The sequence below is a fragment of the Arvicola amphibius genome, chromosome 11 (assembly GCF_903992535.2).
Source record: "Arvicola amphibius chromosome 11, mArvAmp1.2, whole genome shotgun sequence".
In the NCBI taxonomy this organism is placed as follows: domain Eukaryota; kingdom Metazoa; phylum Chordata; class Mammalia; order Rodentia; family Cricetidae; genus Arvicola; species Arvicola amphibius.
In genome coordinates this window covers 24,135,905-24,159,408 of record NC_052057.2, presented here as the reverse complement: position 1 = coordinate 24,159,408, position 23,504 = coordinate 24,135,905, and the positions used below count along the sequence as shown (strand labels likewise).

General features: G+C 42.4%; 1 protein-coding gene across 1 annotated transcript in view; it reads left to right on the top strand.

Moving 5' to 3' along the window:
* The window catches only part of Trpc4 (transient receptor potential cation channel subfamily C member 4), a 128,540-nt gene that overhangs the window by 63,337 nt on the left and 41,699 nt on the right, over positions 1-23,504 (top strand). The window contains 1 exon segment of the mRNA XM_038347968.2: positions 13,753-14,089. Within this exon segment, the coding sequence (XP_038203896.2) occupies positions 13,753-14,089 (337 nt within the window).

Here is a 23,504-nt window from a genome sequence, read left to right as displayed (position 1 = left end):
ACAGCTGAAAGAGTATGAGAGCTGGGGCGTGGCCAGAGCCCTATATAAGCTGCCCCTGAGCACAATAAAGGAGGCATTCTTGGGGAATTCAAGGATGACCCATGTCTCTGTCTCTCTGTCTCTCTCTGTCTCTCTGTCTCTCTCTGTCTCTCTGTCTCTCTCTGTCTCTCTCTTTCTGTCTCTCTCTGGTTCCCTGGTGTGTGTGTGTGTGTGTGTGTGTGTGTGTGTGTGTGTGTGTGTTTCAATCTCTAGCCCCTTGCCCAGCTAGGGAACCTTCCCTTAGTGGCAGGCTATGTGCTACAGGTGTAGTATCGTAGTACATGTAGTCCAGGCGCCATAGGACCATAGTACACATAGTAGCACGGACTCTACATCTCATGGCTTAGCCATCTTTTTCTTTGTGCCTTCTGGTGATGCCCGAGCAAACTTTGCACCCACTTTGGGTGTTGTCTGCTTTCTCGCTATTGTATTTGGCTTGAATGATACCCAGCGGAGGGGAAGTTTAGCTTCACAGAGACGCTGCTTGATGTTGTATGGGGAAGGAAAAGAGTTGATAGCTCCTGTCTCATCTGCATGGATGGTTTAGAGGTAACCAATGTAATCTGCACACTTATATAAGCAACATGATGGAACATAATTTAAAGTGTGAATTGTGTTGAATTTTGAGTGTCTGTGACTTTTAAGTAATAATTTTTCAGAAAAAAAAAAGCCTTGCTTGTAATTTATACTTAAAAGCCTCATCCAACCAGGCAAAGCAGGAGCTGTCGAGGCTTTGCTTAAATTGGCAGTTTCTCATAAAACGGCCTCATCTTCTGTGAGATAAAACCCAAAACCCAGCCTTCATGTGTGTCCCTGAGAGTCTTCAGTTAAAGGCACAGTTCTGGACCAGGTTAATGTTCCACACCCCTCATTTCAAACGACCAAAATGGATTTTTTTTCCCAATTCCATTGCATGGTAGCCTAACTCACATGATAAAGAATTGATTGGTAAATATTTCACCTGTGTAAACAATGTAGCATTTTATACCAGTTAGAATTAGGTAAATCTCCTGAAAACCCTTAGAAAGATTGAACCACAGCTGCGGAATGACATGGGGTAGCTTTAAATTTATGACTGGGTTAGCCTGAACATTTATTATTATAGATTATCTCCGAATAATAAAACAGAAAGCAACAAAGACAGGAAAGGGGAGGGGATTCAACATCAAAAAGAAGAGAAAGATTGGGAGTGACAGTTTGCCCCTGTGGATTCATTCGGTGTATTAAAAGATGAGATTTTAGAGGCTGGAATGATTGGTCAGTGGTTAAGAGCACTGACTGCTCTTACAGTGTGTGTGTGTGTGTGTGTGTGTGTGTGTGTGTGTATACATTATATGTTCCAAGCATGCACGTGGTGGCTCATATCCATCTGTAACTCCAGTTCCAGGGAATATGACACCCTCTTCTGGCCTCCATGGGCACATGTGTACATGCAGATTTAACACTCATATATATATATATATATATATATATATATATATATATATATACCTTGTTTTAAAAGAATATGGATTTAAGTTAGTAGTGACAGCTAGTTAACAGTGTTTTATAGAGTTATTGGAGTTTTAAAATGATTCATGGAGTTGATATTTTTGGGAGCATATGAACTGGTAGCTGCAATGTAACCTATCATGTCAAAGCTACATATTAGGCAACTATCAGAAAATGTATGATTATGAATGTTTCAGTTGGTATTTTAGCAACTTAGCCCTAGTGCTAAAGAACACATCCTAATTTGGATATAGGATTGGTCTACATGAGACATCGGAAGATGAGGTCATCGGGCTCCATGCTCCTGTGTGGCTACGATTGCTTTCCTTATATGAGATGGTAGTTGGTGCAAAGTGAGGTACCCAGGCATCACTGTGTTGTGATGACACAGGCAGAGGCTGGAATGAGGTCCCTGCATGCCAAGGAATGCCAAGAACTGACAGACATGTAGCAGACAGTGGGAAGAGGCAAGGGGAAGGTTGCTCTCATCAGCACCTAGATATTAGGCTGTGAGCCTCCAGAACCAGGAGAAAGAATTGTGAGTCATTTTCAGCTGCCCAGTGTATGGACCTTTATAAGACAACATTCTCAAAAACAATACAAGAAAGTTCATTGTAACAATATCACATACAGCTGAAAATGATACAATGTATGTAAATTTTTATAATAACAAATTTGCTAGTAAGCCAGGTCAGTTATCGGTGAAGTTCTTATCCCTACCTCCAATCCTCAGCTGCAGGACCTGATGGTCTAAGCTGCCAGGAACTAGTGCCACAGTCTCAGCGATGTCTTTGCACTGCAGACGATTATTGCCTTGGGATGCCCTGATGAAAGTTGTGCCAGCCAGGGCTTGAACAAGCGGAGTTTGTGTTCATTTCAAGCAGAAGTCCTGAAAAGATTAAGTGAGAGGAAATGGTGTATTGATTGTTTTTAGGAGCATGATTTGGATCATTATAAAGAAACAAAAAAAGAATCAAAAATGTGTTAAGCCTGTAGTCAACAATCCTAGTGAGAATCTGTTTTCTGTTTTGTTTTGTTTTGTTTTGTTTGAGATGAGATTGTCTCATTGGTCTAGTGTCTGCTACTTAGGTGAGAGACTAACTGGCCAGCAAACCTCAGGAGTCTGCCTGTCTCTGCTTCTCCAGCAATTGCTACCACAGGAGGCTGGAGAGATGCACTGGCAAGGACTGAGGTTTAATGCAGATGCTGAGGCTGCTGGCATTGGTGACAGTCAGGAGAGAGACTGAACGGTGAAGACAAAGCACCATCTCCTCTAAAAACACATTGTCCCTCATTCTCTGCCTCCTGCAAGGGATGTAGAGTGGCCACCCTAATCATTATGTACAGTTTTGTCCATATGTCCCCTTTGTGGCTGTTCTAGTGAGAACAGACAGAACGCTCTAGGTGCCAGTAACTCTGTGAACCCTGCTGTCTCCAAAACACATTATTTTGTCTGTGTTGCAAACTAGAGAATTTGATTCCAGCTTCAGTCAGCAGATAACTTAGCAGTGTAATAAAGGATTGCAGTTATTGTTTTTCCCAGGATAGCCAAGGTAGTTTTCGAAGCTATGCATTGTCAACAGCCAGGAATTCAGTGAAGGGAGAAACATCACAGAATGTGTTAGTCTGGGTCCTCTAGATGAACAGAACAGGCAGCACGAATGTATATTAAAAGTTAGATTTATTAGATTGCCTTACCCAACTAGAGTCATCCAAAAATGGTTGTCTCACACTGAAGAATCCAAGAACCCAGTAGTTGCTCAATTCAGGAGACAGGGTAGCTTGCTAGTCCCAATCTGGTGCCAAGACCTTAGAAGATTCCTGGACTTCAGTTTGTGTTAGAAGAAAGTTTCTCTTTCTTCTTTCCTTTCTTTCTTCCTTCTTGTCTTTCTTTCTTTCTTTCTCTCTTCCTTCCTCCTTCCTTCCCTCCTTCCTTTCTTACCCCCTTCCTTTCTTTCTTCTTTTTTTTGTATTTTTTTTTTCAAGACAGCACTTCTCTTTGTAGCCCTAGCTCTCCTGGAACTCACTCTGTAGACCAAGTCAGTCTCGAATTCAGAGATTTGCCTGTCTCTGCCCCCCAAGTGCTGGGATTAAAGGTGTGGGGCACTACCACCTGGCTATCCCTAATACTCAGGAAGGAATCAGCAGTGGCAGCAGCAGAGTAAATGGACCCCCCGCCCAGCGAAAGTGAAAGCCAAGCCTATGTAAAAATGAGTAATTTGCCTTCTGCAATGTCCTTTTTATATGGGCTCCTGCCAAAAGATGCCAGTGCCAGCCATGTTCTTCCCACATAGACTAAGACAATCAAGGCAACCCCCCCACAGCCATGCCTGCAGGTCTACCTGATAAGGACAGTGGTTTCTTGGGGCTGTCTTCCAGTTGATCTTAGTTTGATCCTAGATAAAAGTTAGTGTCTGTTTAGGCACCGTGTGGTGGTGCATACCTTTAATCTCAGCTTTCAGGCCATATAAGTAGGTAGATATCTGCGAGTTCAAGACCAGCTTGATCTACGTATCAAGTTCTAGACTAGCCAGGGATACCTAGAGAGACCCTGTCTCAAAAGTCTGCTTATGAGCTCATGTGTATACATTTCAAATACACGAGGTCTGCTTTACTGAAATGTTTAGATAGGCAGAAAGGGATTTTTACACTGGAAATGACTTTAATTGTGGCTAGAAAGAGCGAAATTGGTCCTTTGCTTTCCAAAGGCTTATGCAATTTCATCCTCTTAGGCATAGGAAGTATACCATGTGACCCAGCTATTTCACTCTGGGCATCTACCAAGACAACTCAATAGTCTAAGAGAGATTTTTGCACCCGTTGTGTTTATTGGTGCTTTATTCACTATAGCAAAGAATTGGAATCAACCTAGTTGTCAATCAACAGACAAATGGATAACAAAACACATACACACATATATGTGTGTGATGTATTTGTATATATACACACATTTATATATATATATGAATGTTATTCTGCTCTAAAGAAAAATGTAATCATAAAAATCTGCAGAAAAATGGATGGACTTGGAGTGTGTAATATTAACTGAGGTCACACAATCCCAGAAGAAAAAAACCTTGCATATTCTTCCTCAGATGCAGCATCTAGCCAGTAATATATGTATAAAGTGAAAGCGAATGTGCTCATGGGTACAGTGCGTTACGTGGAAAGAGAACAAGCAAGGCTAAGTGGTAGGAGATGAGGAAGAACTGACCGAAAGAGAGGGGCATGAGTTCTGCAAGAGGACAGAAAGTGAATTGGTTTTCCACCTCTAACCCTGCCCTGCCTTTCTCGTTTTCTTGGCGGTGGGTAAGTGAATAAAATATATAAGACAATGAAAGTGCAAACTCCGCTGTGAAGCTACACAGCTTCCGTTCTGGAGGACCATTCCAACTGCACAGAGGTTCACAGAAGTGCATAGATACCGATCTGCTTAATTGTGGTGTGTGATTTTTTTTTATTTCCACGTTTTTATAATAAAGTTGTTAAAAGAAATAGGCTGTTATGTGGAATCGTGCAGGGCAGTGAACAGAACACTGACTAGACCCTTTGTCTACTAAGAACATGAGTGCCCATCCGCTCATGTCTGCTCTGGATTCTTGCCCTGGATAGAACCACTATCCCATCTTTGCCTTTAATGGAGATTAAAATACCTTTTCTGGATATGCCTTGTCTCTGTGCGGGAACTCTGGTTTGCTCTTGGGAGACTGTGATTGAGAATCAATCCTGAATACCCAGCTGTGAGCCACACCTCACTCTGTTACCCCCTAGTAACAGTCCTAGGTTATTCAACACATGAAGTTGAATACCCAGGCATGGTCCCATCAATAGCAGCCAATAAATTCCCTCCTCCCCATGTCTATTCATTTTAAGAAAACTTTAGGTAGTATTCCAAAAATAGCTGCCATTTTCACAAATTATTTCCATCGTTTGCTTGTGCTCTCGGATGGGTGATGGCAAACAGGTGTGGAGATTGTACCAACTATTTCTCTTTGTGATTTTTCAAAGGATGTCATTATCTAGCGATTATAGTTTCTGGCCACTTAGCTGGCTTTGTTTTCTAGGTTCGACTTATTTGTTTCTTTAGTTTTTGTTTGCGTGTTGAGACAGTTTCTCACTGTGCAGACCAGGCTAGCCTCAAACGCTTGGTTTTCTTGTTTCAGATTCCTGAATGCTGGGCTTGAAGGCACAAATGACCATGCCCATATGAAGTTCAATAGTTTAATGTATTCAGTGTTGAGCCATCATGGCCCTCCTTTGTAAGACTGCTTGGCGTTTCCAGCCTCCTGTTACTATTCCTAGTCATTGCAGATCACCTTCTAAACCAATTTTGAACATAGACCCAAAGTATTTTAGGAAATGCAATCCTGTGCTTGTCGGACTAACACGATTAGTGAGAGTTTGGCTCTCCCTCACTGACACAGACGTGGTATCCAAGCGATCGGGCATCCTTGAATCCTGTTCTGAAAGGCTAGTGTATTGTGCATGCTGAAGGACAATGAGTAGACAACCTGATGGCCAGCTAGACAGCTTTCAAAGTTCTCCTTGCTGCCGGGCGGTGGTGGCGCACACCTTTAATCCCAGCACTCGGGAGGCAGAGGCAGGCGGATCTCTGAGTTCGAGGCCAGCCTGGTCTACAAGAGCTAGTTCCAGGACAGGCTCTAGAAACTACAGGGAAACCCTGTCTCGAAAAAACCAAAAAAAAAAAAAAAAAAGTTCTCCTTGCTAACAGTGGAGGACCGGCTCTCAAGTTTCTCAGTTAGTCTTTCTGATCAGTCTTAAGACTTTTTTCATTGTCTTCTCAGATCTGATAAAAGATTCATTCGTTTTTTTGTTTTGTTTTAATTTGAAGAAAGCTACTGAAAACAATTTGAAAACTGGATATTTGAAAAGTAGTTATTTTATGAACATTTCCTCATTCTTGAGTTACTATTATTATTATGGATGTTCTTTTTCTCATAGAAATCCTTTTCTACTAATTATTCTTTTTACAACATCTTAATTAAAATATGGTTATCAAATTCTCTCTCTCTCAGTGGTCATGACCTGATATTGTTATAATCACTAGAATGGATATTTGCAATGAATTCTAGCTAGCCTTCTATACACTATAGAACTATAGTGCTATACACTAGAACTATAAATAGCTTCATTGGGCATAAAGCACATTAATCCAGTGTTTACAGTTAGCAGCCACAGGAGTCATGCAATGCATATGGTTGCTCATTGAGTCTAAAGTTGGGTCCAATACCCTGCATCACTGACTTGTTCCCAGATAATGCTAATGTTACCAGTCTCAGCCCACCCTGAAAATAGCAAGGACATGGACTCAGGAGTTTCCTGAAGCAATATTTCCACATAGATGCTAAGAGATGGTGACAGCATCCATTTCTATTTTGTCTCTGCTAAATCCGCAGTAAATCACAGCCTAGCCCGTGGATTTCAACTTACAATTTTCAGTACGGTCTTTTCTAAGCAGAAGCTAAGGTATATGCACCAGCCAGCTTGCATCTGTCAAAATCCTGCCTGTTGTTCCAGGCTTAACTTGCTGCCTTTTGTTTCCGGTGATCAATTTCCATTGCATATCATCTCCCCTGCTTCATGGACCTCCCTGTTTCAGAAGGCTGGCTGAGGTTATCTACAGCACCGCCCACCTTCGGCGGACAGCGAGTTCCCAGAAATGGACTGACTAGTTCCAGGAGACTGTGGTCTCCTTTACTCCCAGCCAGTGTCTGATAGACAGAGAGTGCTGACTTTTATCATCACATCAGGAAGCAGCAGGGGACACGGGGCTTTGATTAATGAAGTGAATAGATTGAGCCGGGAGCAGATCTGAATGTGCACAGGCAGACGACAGACTAGAGGAACTGTCTTCATCATGGACTGGGAGTCCCTCTGAAAAGAGCCAGAGTTGAAGGTCACGGGCAGCTTTGAAGGGATAGTAAACGGCCGATAGAACAGAAAGATTTTTTTTTTTTCAAGTATGGAGACCATGGTTCCTGGGAGCGCTCTGTGTCCAGTGAGCCCTGATCCCCTGTTATCAGAATTATAAAACGCAGTTTTGTAAAAACCAAAATGAAACAAAAACCTGGGCAGGATGGAGGCCTCTAGAATGTACCGTATTCTGCTCTTCTTGAGAGTGTGGCTCTAATGTACATTTTAGGTGCAGTTTCTTAAGCTAGAAAAAAAATATATAATGCAAAGCTGAAAATATGAAATCAACCACATCAGGCCGGAACGTTTACAGCGCTTCACTCATTGCTGGCTTCCTCTCAGCTTGCGTTATCTGCAGTTACTGTTTACTGTTTCCGTTCCCTTCTAGGCGGTAGGGCATTGTTCAAGTACTTTTTAAAATATACTTTCCAATTTTATCATTTTTCTTTATGTTTTGGGATTTTAGTGTTTGTGTGGTTGTTTATAATTCATTCACACTGGATCACAATTTATTTGTAAAAACAAGATTAGATTCAGTCATGTTCAGTGTCTTCCGTGATTAGAATCCTGTGTCTCAGTAGTTCTATAAATACTCGAGGATCGGGCTTTGGAAATGTCTTAAAGGTTATTGAATGCAAATTGTCAGTGCCTCTTTTGTAAGCGTATGGAACCATTGTAAATCTGAATGCTTATAATGTTTCCTTATGAATGCTAGCAGTGGCTGGAGGGGTGCTGGCAAGCCTCTTCCTATAGGGGTTGTCTAGAGGCAGAAGCACGGACCTGTGGTGAAAAGCCCCTTTCTCCTGGACCAGGAGGGTGCAGAGGGTGGTGGTCCCTGTGTCAGGAGCCCAGGCTGCAGGCCTCAAGCTTCCCATGAGCAATGTTAAGGTGTCTGGAACTGGGGCTTCCCTGGATGGAGCAGCATCTCAGTCAACGAGAATGTCAGTTCTCTGAAAGAGTCCTTCAGAAGGAACTGGAAAAAGCTGAGCACATTGACAAGAGGTAGAAAAAGACCCAGAGAAGAAGTAAGGGAGGTAAGAAGGAAGGATGAAGCCAAAGACGAGGGTGGGGGGTGGAGAAGAGGATGGGGTCATCTACGTTAGCAATTAGAAGTTTTTAATACAAAAAAATCCTGTAATCCGTGTCTCTTGGGTTCTCAGTTACCCTACTCCAGATGAGTTTTTTTTCTAGCTCCTTTCATTTTACTTGCAAATTTCATAATTTCATTTTCTTGACAGCTAAATAGTATTCCATTATGTAAATGTACTACATTTTAATTAGTCATTCTTTAGTTTATGGACATCTAGGCTATCCATAACAGCTATGGGCTATTATGAACAGAGCATCAATGAACACTGATGAGCAAATTCCCTGTAATACAATGTAGAGTCCTGAACACAAAAGGCAAATATTATATGATTTTCATTATATGTATATGGATGTTAACTTTCAGCTTTTGATAGGTATGCTACAATCCAAACATCCACAAAGATTAGGCACTTAGTGAAGGAGCAGAGGGGACTAGAGGATCGTCCAGGAAGACAATTAGAATTGAGTGTTATAGAGAGATGAAGGGAAAAGTGGAACAGGAAGACCAAATAGGATGAGGGGGAGTAGAGGAGGGAATGTGGGGAGGGGCAACAACATTACAGATCTTTGGAAGAGCCACGTGGAAACCTACAACTATAGAAGCTTCCTAACTTATATACCTATGCAAAAAATGTATAATGGAGTCACCAACAAGATAGGGGAGACAGTGTCCCAGCTAGATATCTTACGCCACCAAGTAAAACTTCCAGTGCTTGGAATAGGTTATGTCTTACTTAGTCCCAGCACCCACATGGCAGCTCACAATTGTCTGAAACCCCAGTTCTAGGGGACCCAATAGATTCTTCTGGCTTCTGCACATATCAGGTACACATAAGTGGTGTGCACTTACATGCATGTAGGCATACACATAAAATAAAAAATAAATCTCAAGTGAACATTATAGCTTTACTAAGGGCCCATGTGTTTAAGACTTGGCCCCTAGCTTGTTTCTGTTGGAAGGGGATCCTCAGGGTATCAGTGGATTATCCCTGATACCTACTGGGTAGCAAAGGGGAAGGTGGGACATTCATTCTCTTCCGCCATGGCAGATAATCTTGCCATCAAATGAAGGGAAGGTAGCCAACTGATGGTGGTCTGAAAAAGCCAAGATAAAGATGGTGTCCCCTGTTCTCTCATGAAACTTGGATCAGAAGCGGGAGAGTTGTGAGTCCTTTACTTCATTTAGACTGTGTTGACCCATCTCAATGCCTTTCGTTCCCTTTTCTTGAGTGTGGAAACGTGTTATTGTATACACTCTCCACTGGTCTATTCATGTGTGAAGACTGATGAGGAGATCATAGCCATTTAAAGCCATGGTTTTTTTATCTTCACTGGGTTCAGTTGTGCCCTGTTAAGATTTTTTTAAACAGGCTGGAGAGAGAGAGAGAGCTCAGTAGTTAAGAGAACTTTTTGTGCTTCTAGAGGACCCAGAATTCACATTGTGGTTTCAAGGCCATCAGTAACTCCATTTCTTAGGGGATCCGTTAACCTCTTCTGGCCTCTGTGGTCACCAAATACACACAGGGTGCACATACACACATGCAAACAAAACACGTATACATAAAACAAACAAATCTTTTTTTAACAATTTAAGCAAAAAGAATCTCTTAGCCTGGGCCAAATTCTAATTCTTCGAGAGTGTTTTGTCATGGGACATGGAATAAACCTTACACTGTTTGTTTACGTGGGAAGGATCATGGGGGGCAAGTGGGGGTCGAGAAGGAACAGAGCCTCTTAAGAGCTCGTCATGCGCTTGGTGAGAACTCAGATGCAACCAACACAACAGAAATCTGTTTAAGCTTTGAAAGCCTGGCCTTGGTCAGCAAAACCAACAACAAAAAACGATTTAAAAAAAGAGAAGAAAGGAAGGAAGGAAGGAAGGAAGGAAGGAAGGAAGGAAGGAAGGAAGGAAGGAAGTCTCCTTGATGTAAATTTTAGCGTTGCTTTCTACAGCACCTTAAAGTCACTTAAATTACTCCCCACGCAAACAGAACACCCTCCTCACCCCGGCCTGGAGGCAAAGTCTCTTTTTATCTGTATTTACTCAGCCCATAATCATAAAAATCGGATTTGTTTTATGTCGCTCCGCCCACTGTATGTTTTGATTAGTAAGTGTGCTGGACGAGAAGACCAACTATCATTCATCTAATCAGCGTGACTGAACACCTGATGCTGAATTGCTCTTCTTTTTAAATTAAATCTATTTTACATCTGGAACATTGTTTCCTTCCCTCCTCTACCCCAGCTCCCCCTCCCCAACCTCTCCTCTGTGCACCCCCACAATCTGCTCCACTCCTGTTTCGGTAATTGACAAGACATGGTGGATCAAGTTGCAGTCAGACTAAGCATCTCCCCTTGTGTTAAGGTTGGACAAGGTGATCCAGTATGAGTAGAGCCCCAAAATCAGGCAAAAGAGTTAGACACAACCCCTGCTCTCAGTGTTAGGAGTCCCACAAGAAGACCAACCTACACAACTGTCACATGTATGCAGAGGGCTCAGGTCAGTCCCGTGCAGGCTCGCTCATTGTCAGTTCAGTCTCTCTGAGCCCCTATGAGCCCAAGTTAACTGATTCTGTGGGTTTTCTTGTGATGTCCTTGACCCATCTGGCTCCTACAATCCTTCCTCCCTCTCTTCAGCAGGATTCCCAGAGCTTGGCCTAATGTTCTTTTTTGTTCTTAAGGAAGCATCATTTCTGGTTACCCAGGGATTGTTTGCTTACACACCATCAATAAAGAGGTGGGGCTAAGTCTCACCTACAGGAGATCCCTACGGCAAAGAGCTGAATAAGAAACCCGAAGACTGTGGGGAAGGGTTGAAAGAACTCCGAAGGGACAGGGGTCTAGCTTTCTGTATATGCAAACTAGTTGTGAAGCCTACGGAGTCCTTCTCAAGGAAGCTAATGTCTGCCTCAGAACTACACAGCCATTTCTCAAACACATGCTACACTTTACACACCAGTGTAGCTGTTACCCCCCCTGCCATGTCTCGCCGTGGACAGCTTTCTTCTCTCAGAAAGGCGTCCCTGACCACTGCACCCGGAAGATGTAACTTCCTCCCCATTCACGTGATGCTGAGGTGTCAGCCGCAGTGAAGAAACGTGTGGTAGAAAATCTGGACAGTGTGTTTAAACACTCTCTCTTGGTCTGAAGCATTGTCTAATTATAGATACTTCGTATAGCTTTCCTGCCTCCTAATTTGAAAGCAGAATGCAGGAGCTGCGCTGCATCTGAGCATGTTACTGGGGTAAAGTGTTTGTGAAATAGCTTGTACGTGATAATTGGTGTATATGTTAATGTGGTTCATTGATTCTACTAAATTCAGCTATGATGACTTTCATTGTCTGTTTTGTAATATTTTATACTTACTTGCCTATTAACTCAACCCAATTAAATGTAAATTTATCTTTTATGATAGCAAAATCCATACATGTTTATGACGGAAAATATTAAATGAAGAAGTAAAATGAAAAGCATGCGTAATTGATAAATAACCAAGACGTTGTGATGTTAACAAATGAATTTCATATCCTTCGTGTCTAGGTGCAGGGTGCCTGAGTGCTGTCCCATGCACCCCGAGCCAGTGGCCTCCCAGCTCATCCTCTCAGAACCTTTAGGTCCAAGGTTAAGAGGTCAGGGTCAAACTTTCCTCCCAAGGACACTGAACAGGAAAGACCTGTCACCTTAGGTCCCCTTTCTCCTGAGGGTGCTAGGATACCCACCTAATGACTTAGGAAGTATGACTGATTACCACCCCCCCACACACACACACACATAAAAAGTCTCCTTCCCACCCAGTGGGAAGGGGCAGAGCAACAGCCCAAGCAGAACAAGATGCAAGTCACTGAAATTTTCCAGCCAGGGACACTTTTGGTCCCGAGTCCCCAGAATGGAAGCTGCTCAGGATTTCCTCTGGCAGCCAGGTATTCCAGGGTGGCCGGAGCTGCTGGAGAGACCCTGATTCAAACAACAGCAACAAAACGTTGCATCCTGCCCTGCGAGTCTTCTTAACTATCTGGCCATATTTTTTATGCTGTGTATCCTTTGTCTGTTGGATAGTTGTTTTTGTTTTGTTTTGGTTTTTTGTTATTGTTTTTTAGGTTTTGTGTGTGTGTGTGTGTGAACTTGACACAAACCAGGGAAGAGGGAATGTCAAATGAAGAGTTACCTCCATCAGGTTAGTCTGTGGGAATGTCTATGGGGGCATTTTCTAAATTGCTAATTAGCGTGTGTAGTAAGAGACTGCTCATTCATTTCCCAGCCACCCAGCCTCAAGTAATCACACAGAAGCTATATTATTTACAACACTGTTTGGCCAATAGCTTAGGCATATTTCTAGCTAACTCTTACATCTTAAATTAACCCATTACTATTGATCTGTGTATCACCACGAGGCTGTGGCCTACCATTAATGTTCCAGCGAAACTTCTTTGGCAGCTACATGGCATCCCCTTGAATCCACATACTCTCTCTATATATCTCTGTTTAGATTTCCTGCTTGGCTGTACTCTGCTAAGCCATTGGCTGAGACAGCCTTATTCAGTAACAAATAAAAGCAACACATATACAGAAGGACATCCCACATCGGATGTAGGTGGACCCAGCCTGCTATGCAAACCGTCTCTGGGCAGGGGTCCGTGGACACTGTAAGAAAGACAGATGAGCAAGCCAATAAATAGCGTTCCACAATGGTCTCTCCTTGAGTTACCGCCTCCAGGTTTCTGCCTTGGCTTCCCTGCGTAATGGACTCTAACCTGTAAGCTAAATAAATCACCTCCTCCCCAGACTGCTTCTGTGGTCAGTGTCTCATCACAGCAGCGAGGATAAAACTAGGACACTGTGTATATCCTTATGCCTTCCCTCTGTCTTCACTCCAAGTGCTGGTACCCGGTTTTGGCTCCACTTACGTTCCCCCTCAGCACTGTGCCCTGAGTGATGGCCTTTCTCAGCAGGACTCAGTGCCGGGCTGTTTTACTTTACTATCAAGTGAGCTGCAGCTTGTGTCTTTGAATTCTAATATTGCTTTTACCATAGAATATCTGATTTATATGAATTTCATTTAAGTATGAACTAAGGAATATATTAAAGGTTGTCATTATCTTTTCCTGAAACTAAGGATAAAGTCGAGTCTGCGTTCTTCCTGATGCACTGTGGTCATGACCTCTAACAGGGACTGAGTTTTCTTTGTCCTTTTCCTCCTAGTTCGTTGCCCAGCCCAACTGCCAGCAGCTGCTCGCCTCCCGCTGGTACGACGAGTTCCCCGGCTGGAGGAGAAGACACTGGGCCGTGAAGATGGTGACGTGTTTCATAATAGGACTGCTTTTCCCCGTCTTCTCCGTGTGCTACCTGATAGCCCCTAAAAGCCCACTTGGACTGTTCATCAGAAAGCCATTTATCAAGTTTATCTGCCACACTGCCTCCTATTTGACCTTTTTGTTCCTGCTGCTGCTGGCCTCTCAGCACATCGACAGGTCAGACTTGAACAGACAAGGTCCACCACCAACCATCGTGGAGTGGATGATATTACCGTGGGTCCTGGGTAAATGTGTTACTATAGAAAATATCATACCAAACGTGTTTCTGCCATGGAATTCTGTTGCTTGGAAAGAATATTCACGAATGTTTGGAGCACAGGGAAATGACACATGGGCTCTGACCGTGGTTGCTCTGAGACCTAATCCTCAAAACCAAAGATATTTTGCCAAACTATGGTGGGCTTGCTCCAAAATGCAGCCAGGGAAAGGCAATGTTAGGTTACATACAGGATGACAGGTGTTGATGACTCCATGTCCCACAAAGGACTCAGGCCTCATTAGCCACACATAACCTATTTTTCTCCTGTGCTGACATCTGAACCCCAGGCTTTTTAGGGGGAAGCAGATGCTCTACCTCTGACTGAGCTGCAGCCCCAGCCCCCAGTTTTCTTAGAAGTCCTCCACAGATCAGTATGTGTCTCTCTAAAGAAATATATATATATATATATATGCAATATATGCACATACACATATATACATAATATTTTAAAAACTTTATCTACTTATTTTTCTTTGAACATGTGGTAGTTAGGAAATTTGGATATTAAACAATAGAAAAATTTCAACCTCCATGTTGCCAGAGATAGATAATCATTTTAGAACTGCCACAAATCAGAGTAGAAACCTTATTTATTAATATTACAACTGTGTTTTCTTTTTTCCTTCCTGTTACTGTGGCCATGCTTAGAATTTGCATTTTAATTTCCCTTTTCTGTATCCTACTGTGGTTTGCGGAGAAATCACATTTTCTCAGCTTAGCTCTTCGCTTGAGATCCCTGTGGTACTGGACCGAGATCGTTAGGAAACATGACAGATTTCATGACTCAACATCTCAGATCTGCTTGGGTTCACTTCAGAGCTGAGCGGTCACTAAAGCTAAGAACCAGCAGGGAGAAAGAAGACTAGCCCTCAGTCCTGAAACTTACGAGCAGCCTAAATAGCAGCTAAGAAAGAAGGACAGTGACCTGATAGTATTTACATGTTAACTCTTTTCTATAAATACCACCTCAAGTACATCCCAGCATCAGTTCTGACTTGCCTGATACGCATGCACTAGGCCCTCATTTAGGCCAAAAGGAAAGCTTAGATCTGTAAGTTTTCAAAAAATCACTACAGCCTTGGAGTTGATAGTAAGATGAAATTATTGCTCTCCACCAAATTATCTCACATAAGGGACATAATTTATGTTAATTTTGTTCATAAAAATGCTTTCTAGAATAATTCTTAGGAAAACACTTAAGAGGTCGTATATAAGCATTCATAACTCACTGAATATCTATCTGAAAATCCTGACATGCCAAATGGAAGGCACACCTACCTTAGGAAAATGCTCAGAGGCAGTGTGTCTTAAGCACAGGTAGCAGCTCTAGACTCTGTACAGCCAATGAGTGTATGCTGGATACCTTCAAAGAGCCAAAGGGTATGACTGCTGCATAAGGAGCTAAAGGCACTTGGCCAGGTGGAGCTTAAATTTCACTGGATGGAATGGATAATGAATTAATGATCAGAACTGCAGAAAATGGTAAATATTATAAAAATAGAAACATTTAACTTTGAGCAACATTTGTGGCTAAAACTGCCTTTGACTGTCTGGTATAACGTTAGATGTGCGGCAGAATGTTCCTTGACATGTCGATGAATGAGATGACACCATGGTCACTGCTCAGTGCTTAGTGGATAGGCTTAACTGTACTATAATTCCAGCAGTCGGGAGTGTCTGCTAGAGGCAACATTTCCAGGGTAATATGACTGCAGGGAGCTAATGGATCTGGGTACTTGTAGAGTAAATGGTATCTCATAGAATTAAAGCCGTACGTGAATGATTCTCTCGTTTCAGCAACAGGGCATGGGATCAATGGTGTTTATGTATCAGGTAGACCTCTCAAAATAGTTATACTGTTGAATCGAGAAAAGCCTCACTGCTAAGGCTGAGTCTGAAGAGCTCTAGAGGATCCGGGCTTATAAAGGGCTGTAAACTGTTGCTGGGAAGCTGTGAAGAGGCTGTATCTCTGGGATTTAAACCCTCAGGGTTTTCGGTGCCTTTATCAATAAAGGGAAAGGATTTTCACCTGATGACATTTAGCATGCCATTGAATCTACTGAGCTTCCCTCATTAGGGAGAGAGAATCACTGTTCTCACAGAGGGGTAGAAGACGGCATTGGGGAGGGAGCGCTGCTTAGACTCTACAAATGTGATACAGATTACAAGGGTGTGGTCAGATCTGATGGCTGGACCAGTGGATCATCTATGTTACCTTGCTCAAGATTATACCCTGCTATTATATTACCCTGCTAGATGACTGAGTGAGACATCTTTAGCTTCATTTCCTTATCCAAACATTTCCTGGCTCATGCATCGTAAGGTTCTAAATTATAGCCTTATAGCCGTAAGGTAGAATGACTTGAGGCTGGAGAGATGGCTTAGCGATGAAGAGCCCTGGCTCCTTTTGCAGAAGACTAGGGTTCACCACCATGGCAGCTCACAACTATCTGTAACTCCAGTTCCAGGAGGATCTGATGCCCTCTTCTGGCCTTTGCAGGCAATGCATACATATGGTGCACATATACACATGCCAGCAAACATATATATATATAATATATATTATATATATTATATATTATATATATTAAAATTAAGGAAAATAAAAATTCCTTGGGATACTAGTTTTCAGACTTTCTCAAAAGCCATTTTGAGCTTTTCCTCAAGATGCATTATGATTGGTAAACATATGCCATAGCTTTTTATACGGCATAAAAATAAATATATATACACGTATATATGCATACATACACTTATATAATCAACTTAGCAAAAAAATGGTGACAATTTTTGTCATAAAAATTATGACAATAATATCTTATAATAAAAGTAGCTCTTCAGTAAAAGTTGTCATATGTGAAATAATGCTTTGCTCCTCAGGGGGAGTAAGATGTCTGTGCAGTGATTGGCAGTAACCCATGCCTGAGAATATGCCACCGTCAGGCAGCATGCGAATCTATGCACCGTGAGCTTGAGGCGAAGGGTGAACTGAGGCAATGATGGCGCGGAGAAAGGCATCTCAGTTCTGTTAAAAATAGAGCCTGTGGAATTGCTAGCCACAAAGCAAGAAGTGCTCATAATATCCGCGGTGCCCAGCTTGCCTGCATTGCAGGCTTCCTTAGCACTTTTTCTTTAGCAACACTGGCTTCTCGTTTCCATCCTTTGCTGTGTAATTTATAGCTTAGAACGTTGATATTAACAAGTCTGAAAATCTTCAACTGAGTCGGCCAAGTAGGCAACGTGGAACGAATAATGTTGATCTTATTCTCACCTCAACACTCATAGGAACCAACAAGCATATTACTGGGACCATTTTATATATATATATATATATATATATATATATATATATATATATATACATCTATAATTTGTGTATGTATATATACACACAGATACATACATAATTTTTGTTCTTGTGACCATTTTTATTTTCCATCTTTTGGTGCTAGGGAGTAAACCCAGGGTCTCTTGCACACTATGCATGTGCTCTACCACTGAGCCATACCTCAATGACCCATTTTTTTTCAAATAATCACTAAGATCATATGGCTTTCAATGACTCATTATTTCAGCCTTACTTCTAAAGCTCCTAGGACCTCAGTCAGCTCCCAGCAGTGTTACAATGATAAGAACTACCCTTTAGCTTTCTTCTACTCTTCCTCCTCAAGTAAATTCAACAGACTAGCTCCAGTCATGTACAGATTCAAGTACAGGCAAAACATCCATTTGGTACTTTAAAGGACTGTTGTAATATTAAAACAAAAAAAAAACCCAGACAACCATTGCAGTATGACACTTTTCCCTCATCTTTCTGTTTATCCATTTGTGCTGGTGGGGCTATTTAGAAGCTATTTTTATGTAGTTATACATGGTAAATCATTAAGACATGCAATATTTAGAAATATTCAAATTGTTGTCTATGCTACTAACTCACAGTAACTGAATTCTTTACTGGGGAAAAACTGAATTCTATCAGGCTGTGACAGTGTAGGTCAGATTTAAGACTCAAAGACTGGAAGCTACAGGGCTCCCAAGAATGGTGGTGCCTAGTGGAGACAGGAAGAGGGGAGCATATGGGAAAAGCAAGCCAGAGAGCAAAATATAAAAAGGTCAAAGAGTTGGATGGGCATTTGAATTAGTTCTCCTTGGCTTGAAATTACAACAGCTATGGTTGCATAACAATATTAGAAGCTGTAGAGGCTGAACAGTTTAGATGCACATCCTCCTGTGAATGTCACAGCAGCTCTGTCCCATCTGGCAGGAGTAAACGATGGAGCAGGCTTTGAGAAGCTCAATTCCTTGTCTAAAATCAAGGCGCCAGCAGGTGCGTGCTAGTAGAACAAATCCCAGAACTCCCGAGCAAAGAACCTCGATTCTCTATGAGACACTGAGCCAGGAGTGGGAGACCCAGGATGGCAGGAAGCACCAGCCAGGCCTCTACATATGCACTGTTCCCCCAGTCTCCTTACACCTTTACACAGGTGCAGGGAACTGGGCAGCGCATGGGCTTCATCAGAGAGGTGATGCATTCCAGGAGGCACCTTGGTTATAACAGTATTGAATAGCACATCTGTGCACAATAAATCCTTTGTACCACCCCACCACACTGCCACTGCCATCCCCCCTCCCTTCCCGTGGTCTAGAACAGTCTATGTGACTCTCTAGTGCTGGAATAAGCAATATCTTGGAGATATGAAGGAAGGGAGGGGTGGAGGATGGAGGAGGGGTGGAAGGAGAAAAGAAAGGAAGGAGAAGAAGCAATGGAAGGGAGAAAAGAAAATGAGGACAAAGAGAAGAAGAGAGGGAGGGAGGGAGGGACAGAAGGAAGAAGGGAGGGAAGGAGGGAAGTACTAGAATATGTACACATTTTATTTTTATATTCAAAGAATCACTTTCTGGAACAAAGTTAAGTTCCCTTGTTTCTTAGAATATTATTAATATTTACCCTTCTGTTGAGGGAGATGCATTTTAAAAAGGTGTTTCAGTCAACTGTTTTTAAAAATACTGAGAGCGTATCTTAAGTGGAAATGATGATCTTCATAATGAAAATAATGAATCTGCTCATTTTTGAAATGTGCTTTGTGCAGCTTCTACTAATCATTGAAAGGGTGCCCGGAGCAAAGAAGCATTTGTCTTCCCGTCAGTTTCAATATATTCTGTAATATTCATGGAAGTGTTTAAATTAAAGAAGATCCTATGAAAAGAATACTACTACATTGCTCAAACTCTCTAATTGACTATTAAATAATTATACTTAAGTATGAACATTCTAACTTCCATCTGACATAACATTCCTTTTACTAAACTAAAATTATGGGCTTCCTGCATGTTGTTTTCTTTCTCTTTCCCCCAATGATAAAGAAGTGATGTCAAAACCACAGTGATATAAGGGTTTTCAGATGTCTTCAAATGCAGAAGACTCATTGCCATTTGCATCACATCCAGCATTCTTGATGGTCTGCTGACTATAGTCAGAACCACTGGGAATTATTTTTGAGCAAATCGAGATTCTGAGTGATCATCTTGCTTAGTTGATTCAGAAATTGCCGAGGTCCTTAAACACACTCAAGACTGAGAAATAATCATGGAAGAAATTTTCATATAGATTTAGTTCTCAGATGACAGTTGTGAGAAACTCTGCTCCTTAGGTTCTAAGGCAAAGTTACTTTACCCTTTCCAGCCATTCTGTCCTGTCCCCTAAATCAGATAGCTTTTCTCTATTTTTGAATAAGATTGCTCTTAGGTATTGATTTCCTGAAACTTTGAATTATTAAAATGTAAGAGCATTTATTTTATTGTGACATTTTGAACTAATTCTTTGAGAATTCCATACAATATATTTTCATCATATTCACCCCCACTTCTCTCACAGCTTCTCCCAGATCCACCCCAATCTTCTCCCAGATCTAGTCTCTACCTCTCAACCCCCACCCCAACTTTTTATCCTCTTTTTAAATAAGCAATCAAGTCCCATTTATGCTGGTCATGTACTCCTGTGCATGGGCCCATCCACTGGGGCATGGTTGACCTACCAAAAGCCACATCCTTTATTAAAATCGACTCTCCCTCCCCAAGAAGAGGAGATCCACTGCCCACAGCTCCTCAGGAAGGAAGAGACCTCAAGAGTTTCTTCCTGATCTTGTCTAGAATTCCGACTGGCTTCATCTTGTGCAGGTCTTGAGCAGATACCCACAGCTGCGGTGAGTTCCTGAGCACAGAAGTCCTGTCATGTCCAGACAACACTGTTTTTTCTGGTTATCATGCTCCTTCCTCCCCCTCCTCCATTGTGGTCCCTGAGCCCTAGGAGGAATAGTGCTAGAGATGCCCCATTTGTGGTTAGTAACTTCAGTGGCATTCTCTTCACTTTGACCTGTTTTGAGTCTCCGTGTTAACAGTTACATAAAGGTCCTTCTTCTCTGCAAAGGCCTGAGAGCTGCACTAATGCATGGGTATTAGAGATAAAATTTAGAGGTAAAAATTTAGAGGACAGTTTGATATTATGTATCAATTTAGGAAAGTAACAGTCCTAGGTTCACCCACAGTGCCTTTGAGCTCCCCAGTTATGGGTTCTTGGTCAGGTTTACAATACCAGGTTCATGTTTTCTTCTGTGGAGTAGGCCTTAAATTCATTCAGCAAAGGACTGGTCTGTTTTAAAAACTTTAAACTTATAACCACTTTACAGACTTCCTCTTCTCAGGAAAAGGCTGGTTCATGTCTTGAAGGACCTAGATGTGTTCATCTACGTCTGGTTCATGCTTCAACTCCAACCCCAGAATGCACAGTCTCTTTCCAGTCTCATTGCCTCAGGGAAGTTAGATGGCAGCATAAGTTAACTCTTCACTAACCAACTGGTGCCCTGGCCATACCTCTTCCTGAATACCCTGCTTTCTGGGAATCACTGAGTACCTGTGCCAGACACGAGAATGCTGACCTTCTGGGGAAATTGCTGTTCTCTCTAGATGCTCCTGTTGTGCCCACACACTGCAAGGTTCTTAGGATCAGATGCGCCTCCCTCTGACATCTTGCAGTCCCTCAACCCCCGTAGCTTGAAGTCAGCCTGTGTGGTCTCCTGTGGTCCCTAAAACTTCTCTTGAGTTTGGCAAGAAGAGACACACGCTCAACCTTCTACTGAAGGCCTAGGCATGTGGAACAATATGAGTTCAGGCTGCTACCAGCGCCCCACTGACAAGCTGCATAATTTCCCCTTGTCCATGATGGACTGGACCAAGAGAGAGACACACCAGTTGACTGTCAAGAAGACATCCCAGTAGGGAGTACTAGTTTCTCTTTGCTGTATAAGCCTCAGGCTTGAGGGATTTTCTTGGATCCCTTCACTTGAACTAAGGAAGTATGAAAGGAAAATCACCCTTGGGTCTTCTCTGCTATTTATTCCCTCATTGCACAAGACTGCACTGTCAGTACTATGTGTATTTCTTGCCACCCCTTTTCCAGGGTTTTTTCTTTTTGGACTATGGCAATGGAGGGGGCAAGTGTGGGCTAGCAGAATGTGCCCTCGGATCTTTCAGTAATCTACCGAAGAAGGTTATAGATAGTATTCTGAAAGCTGCCTTCAGAAAACGGATGTCATAGGTTTTTGTCTTCCACTTTGTTGAAATTTTAAATATATCTTGAGGCCTTAGGAGTGGCCCTTAATTTAGTGTCTCTCGGGGTCTGGTATCACGTCAGTCCCCATTACGGAAAATAACTTCTAGTAATACAATTATTCTTCCACAGAGACAGACATCTGATCCTGGAGACACATTTCTATTCCATGATTTGAAAGGCAAAGGAAAATTCCAGTAGTGAGGAATTCTTTGTGTTCTTTTTATCTCTGTTGATTTGATGTCTCTCCAGAGGCTTCTGTCTTCACTAAAGAACTCGGCAGCTTCTGCCCTTGAGCAGCAGGCCCCTGGGGGTTACTTTGATGAAGAGGTACCTCACTCTTTGTTTAGGGATGTTGCTGTCTACCTGTGTCCCCACCCACAGCAAGAGAGGGCTAGGACAAGGATCCTTCCCTCTAACACAGTTACTCCCCAGAGCTTGAAATCTGTATGGTTGAGTGTGAAATCAGAGACTCTCCCTGCTCCCTGGAATCCTCACAGCCATGTTCAGGATAGAGTTCTCAAGTTTCTCCGTGAAAATGCCATAGGAGAGCTAAGAAAGAAAGAAAAAAAAGAAAGAAAGAGAGGGAGGGAGGGAGAGAGAGAGAGAGAGAGAGAGAGAGCGAGAGAGAGAGAGAGAGAGAGAGAGAATAAAGAAAAAAATCCAGGGTACTGGATTTCTTTCTCGGACTCATTCCCCTTTGCTCTTTCCATCCTGGGTCCGCACTCTTGACTTCAAGGCCTATAATAAGGCTTCTAGAGCAGTTCTATGAAACTGTGCCATCTATTTATAAACAGAGAGTCGAGATGTTGAAATGTTCCATCACGGGGACAGGACAAACACACTGTGACAGAAGCTCCCCGAAGCTTTGTTCCCTCCCGTTTTGTTTTCAGTTCCCATGAATACTCAGCTCGCTGGATGCGTCTCCGTTTGTGCTAGCACCCTCTCATTTTTCTAATGGCTTGTTTGTTCAAAAACGCGGTGACTGTTGCCAGGGGAGAGAAAACTTGGCATTTCACTAGCACGATTACAGCAGGCTAAAAAGCAACAGCCATCAAACAGGTATGTCATGAGGAGGCCATTATGAGACGATGCTCCAACATGGTGGTTGACAAAGAAAAAGGTTCTAGGGCTGAGGGCTGACTCCCAAGACCCAGGTTCAGTTCCCAAAACGCACACAGTCCTCTGTAACTCCAGTTAAAAGGTATCCAATGCCTTCTTCTGGCCTCTGTGGACACTGCCTTCACATACTGCTCATATATACATACAAACAGTTAAAATGCTCATACAAAGAAAAATGAATGAATCTTTTTTTAAAAAAAGTCTTTTAAAAATATTTCAACTCATTAGCCAGCAAGCATTAATCGATAATGTTATCTATAGCTAAAGCTAAGCTGATGTGCTGATGTAGCCCTTGAAGAGTGCTGGCGTGAGTTACCGGTTTAATCTGGATCCTTTTTCAGTTTTGTGTCAGAAGTGAGGTAAGAGGCTGGGCAGTCGGGAAGATCATGTGAAATCCGTCTCGACTCCATGGAAGCCTCAGAACTTTTAGTCTTAGGAAACCGTGGGTATCATCCAGTGCTAGCTTCCAGTTGAAGCTTCCCTTCCTTGGACCCTAAAGAACTCTCAAGCTAAAAAATATTACCGTGCAGTGGGTTTGCAACTGCATCTCTCAGACCTGACAAGGGCCTCCTCTGCCCTCAGTGCACCAGTGTCCTGATTACTCCGCAGGTGCTTTAAGATCTGTTACATGTGAAAATACACATAGATTTGA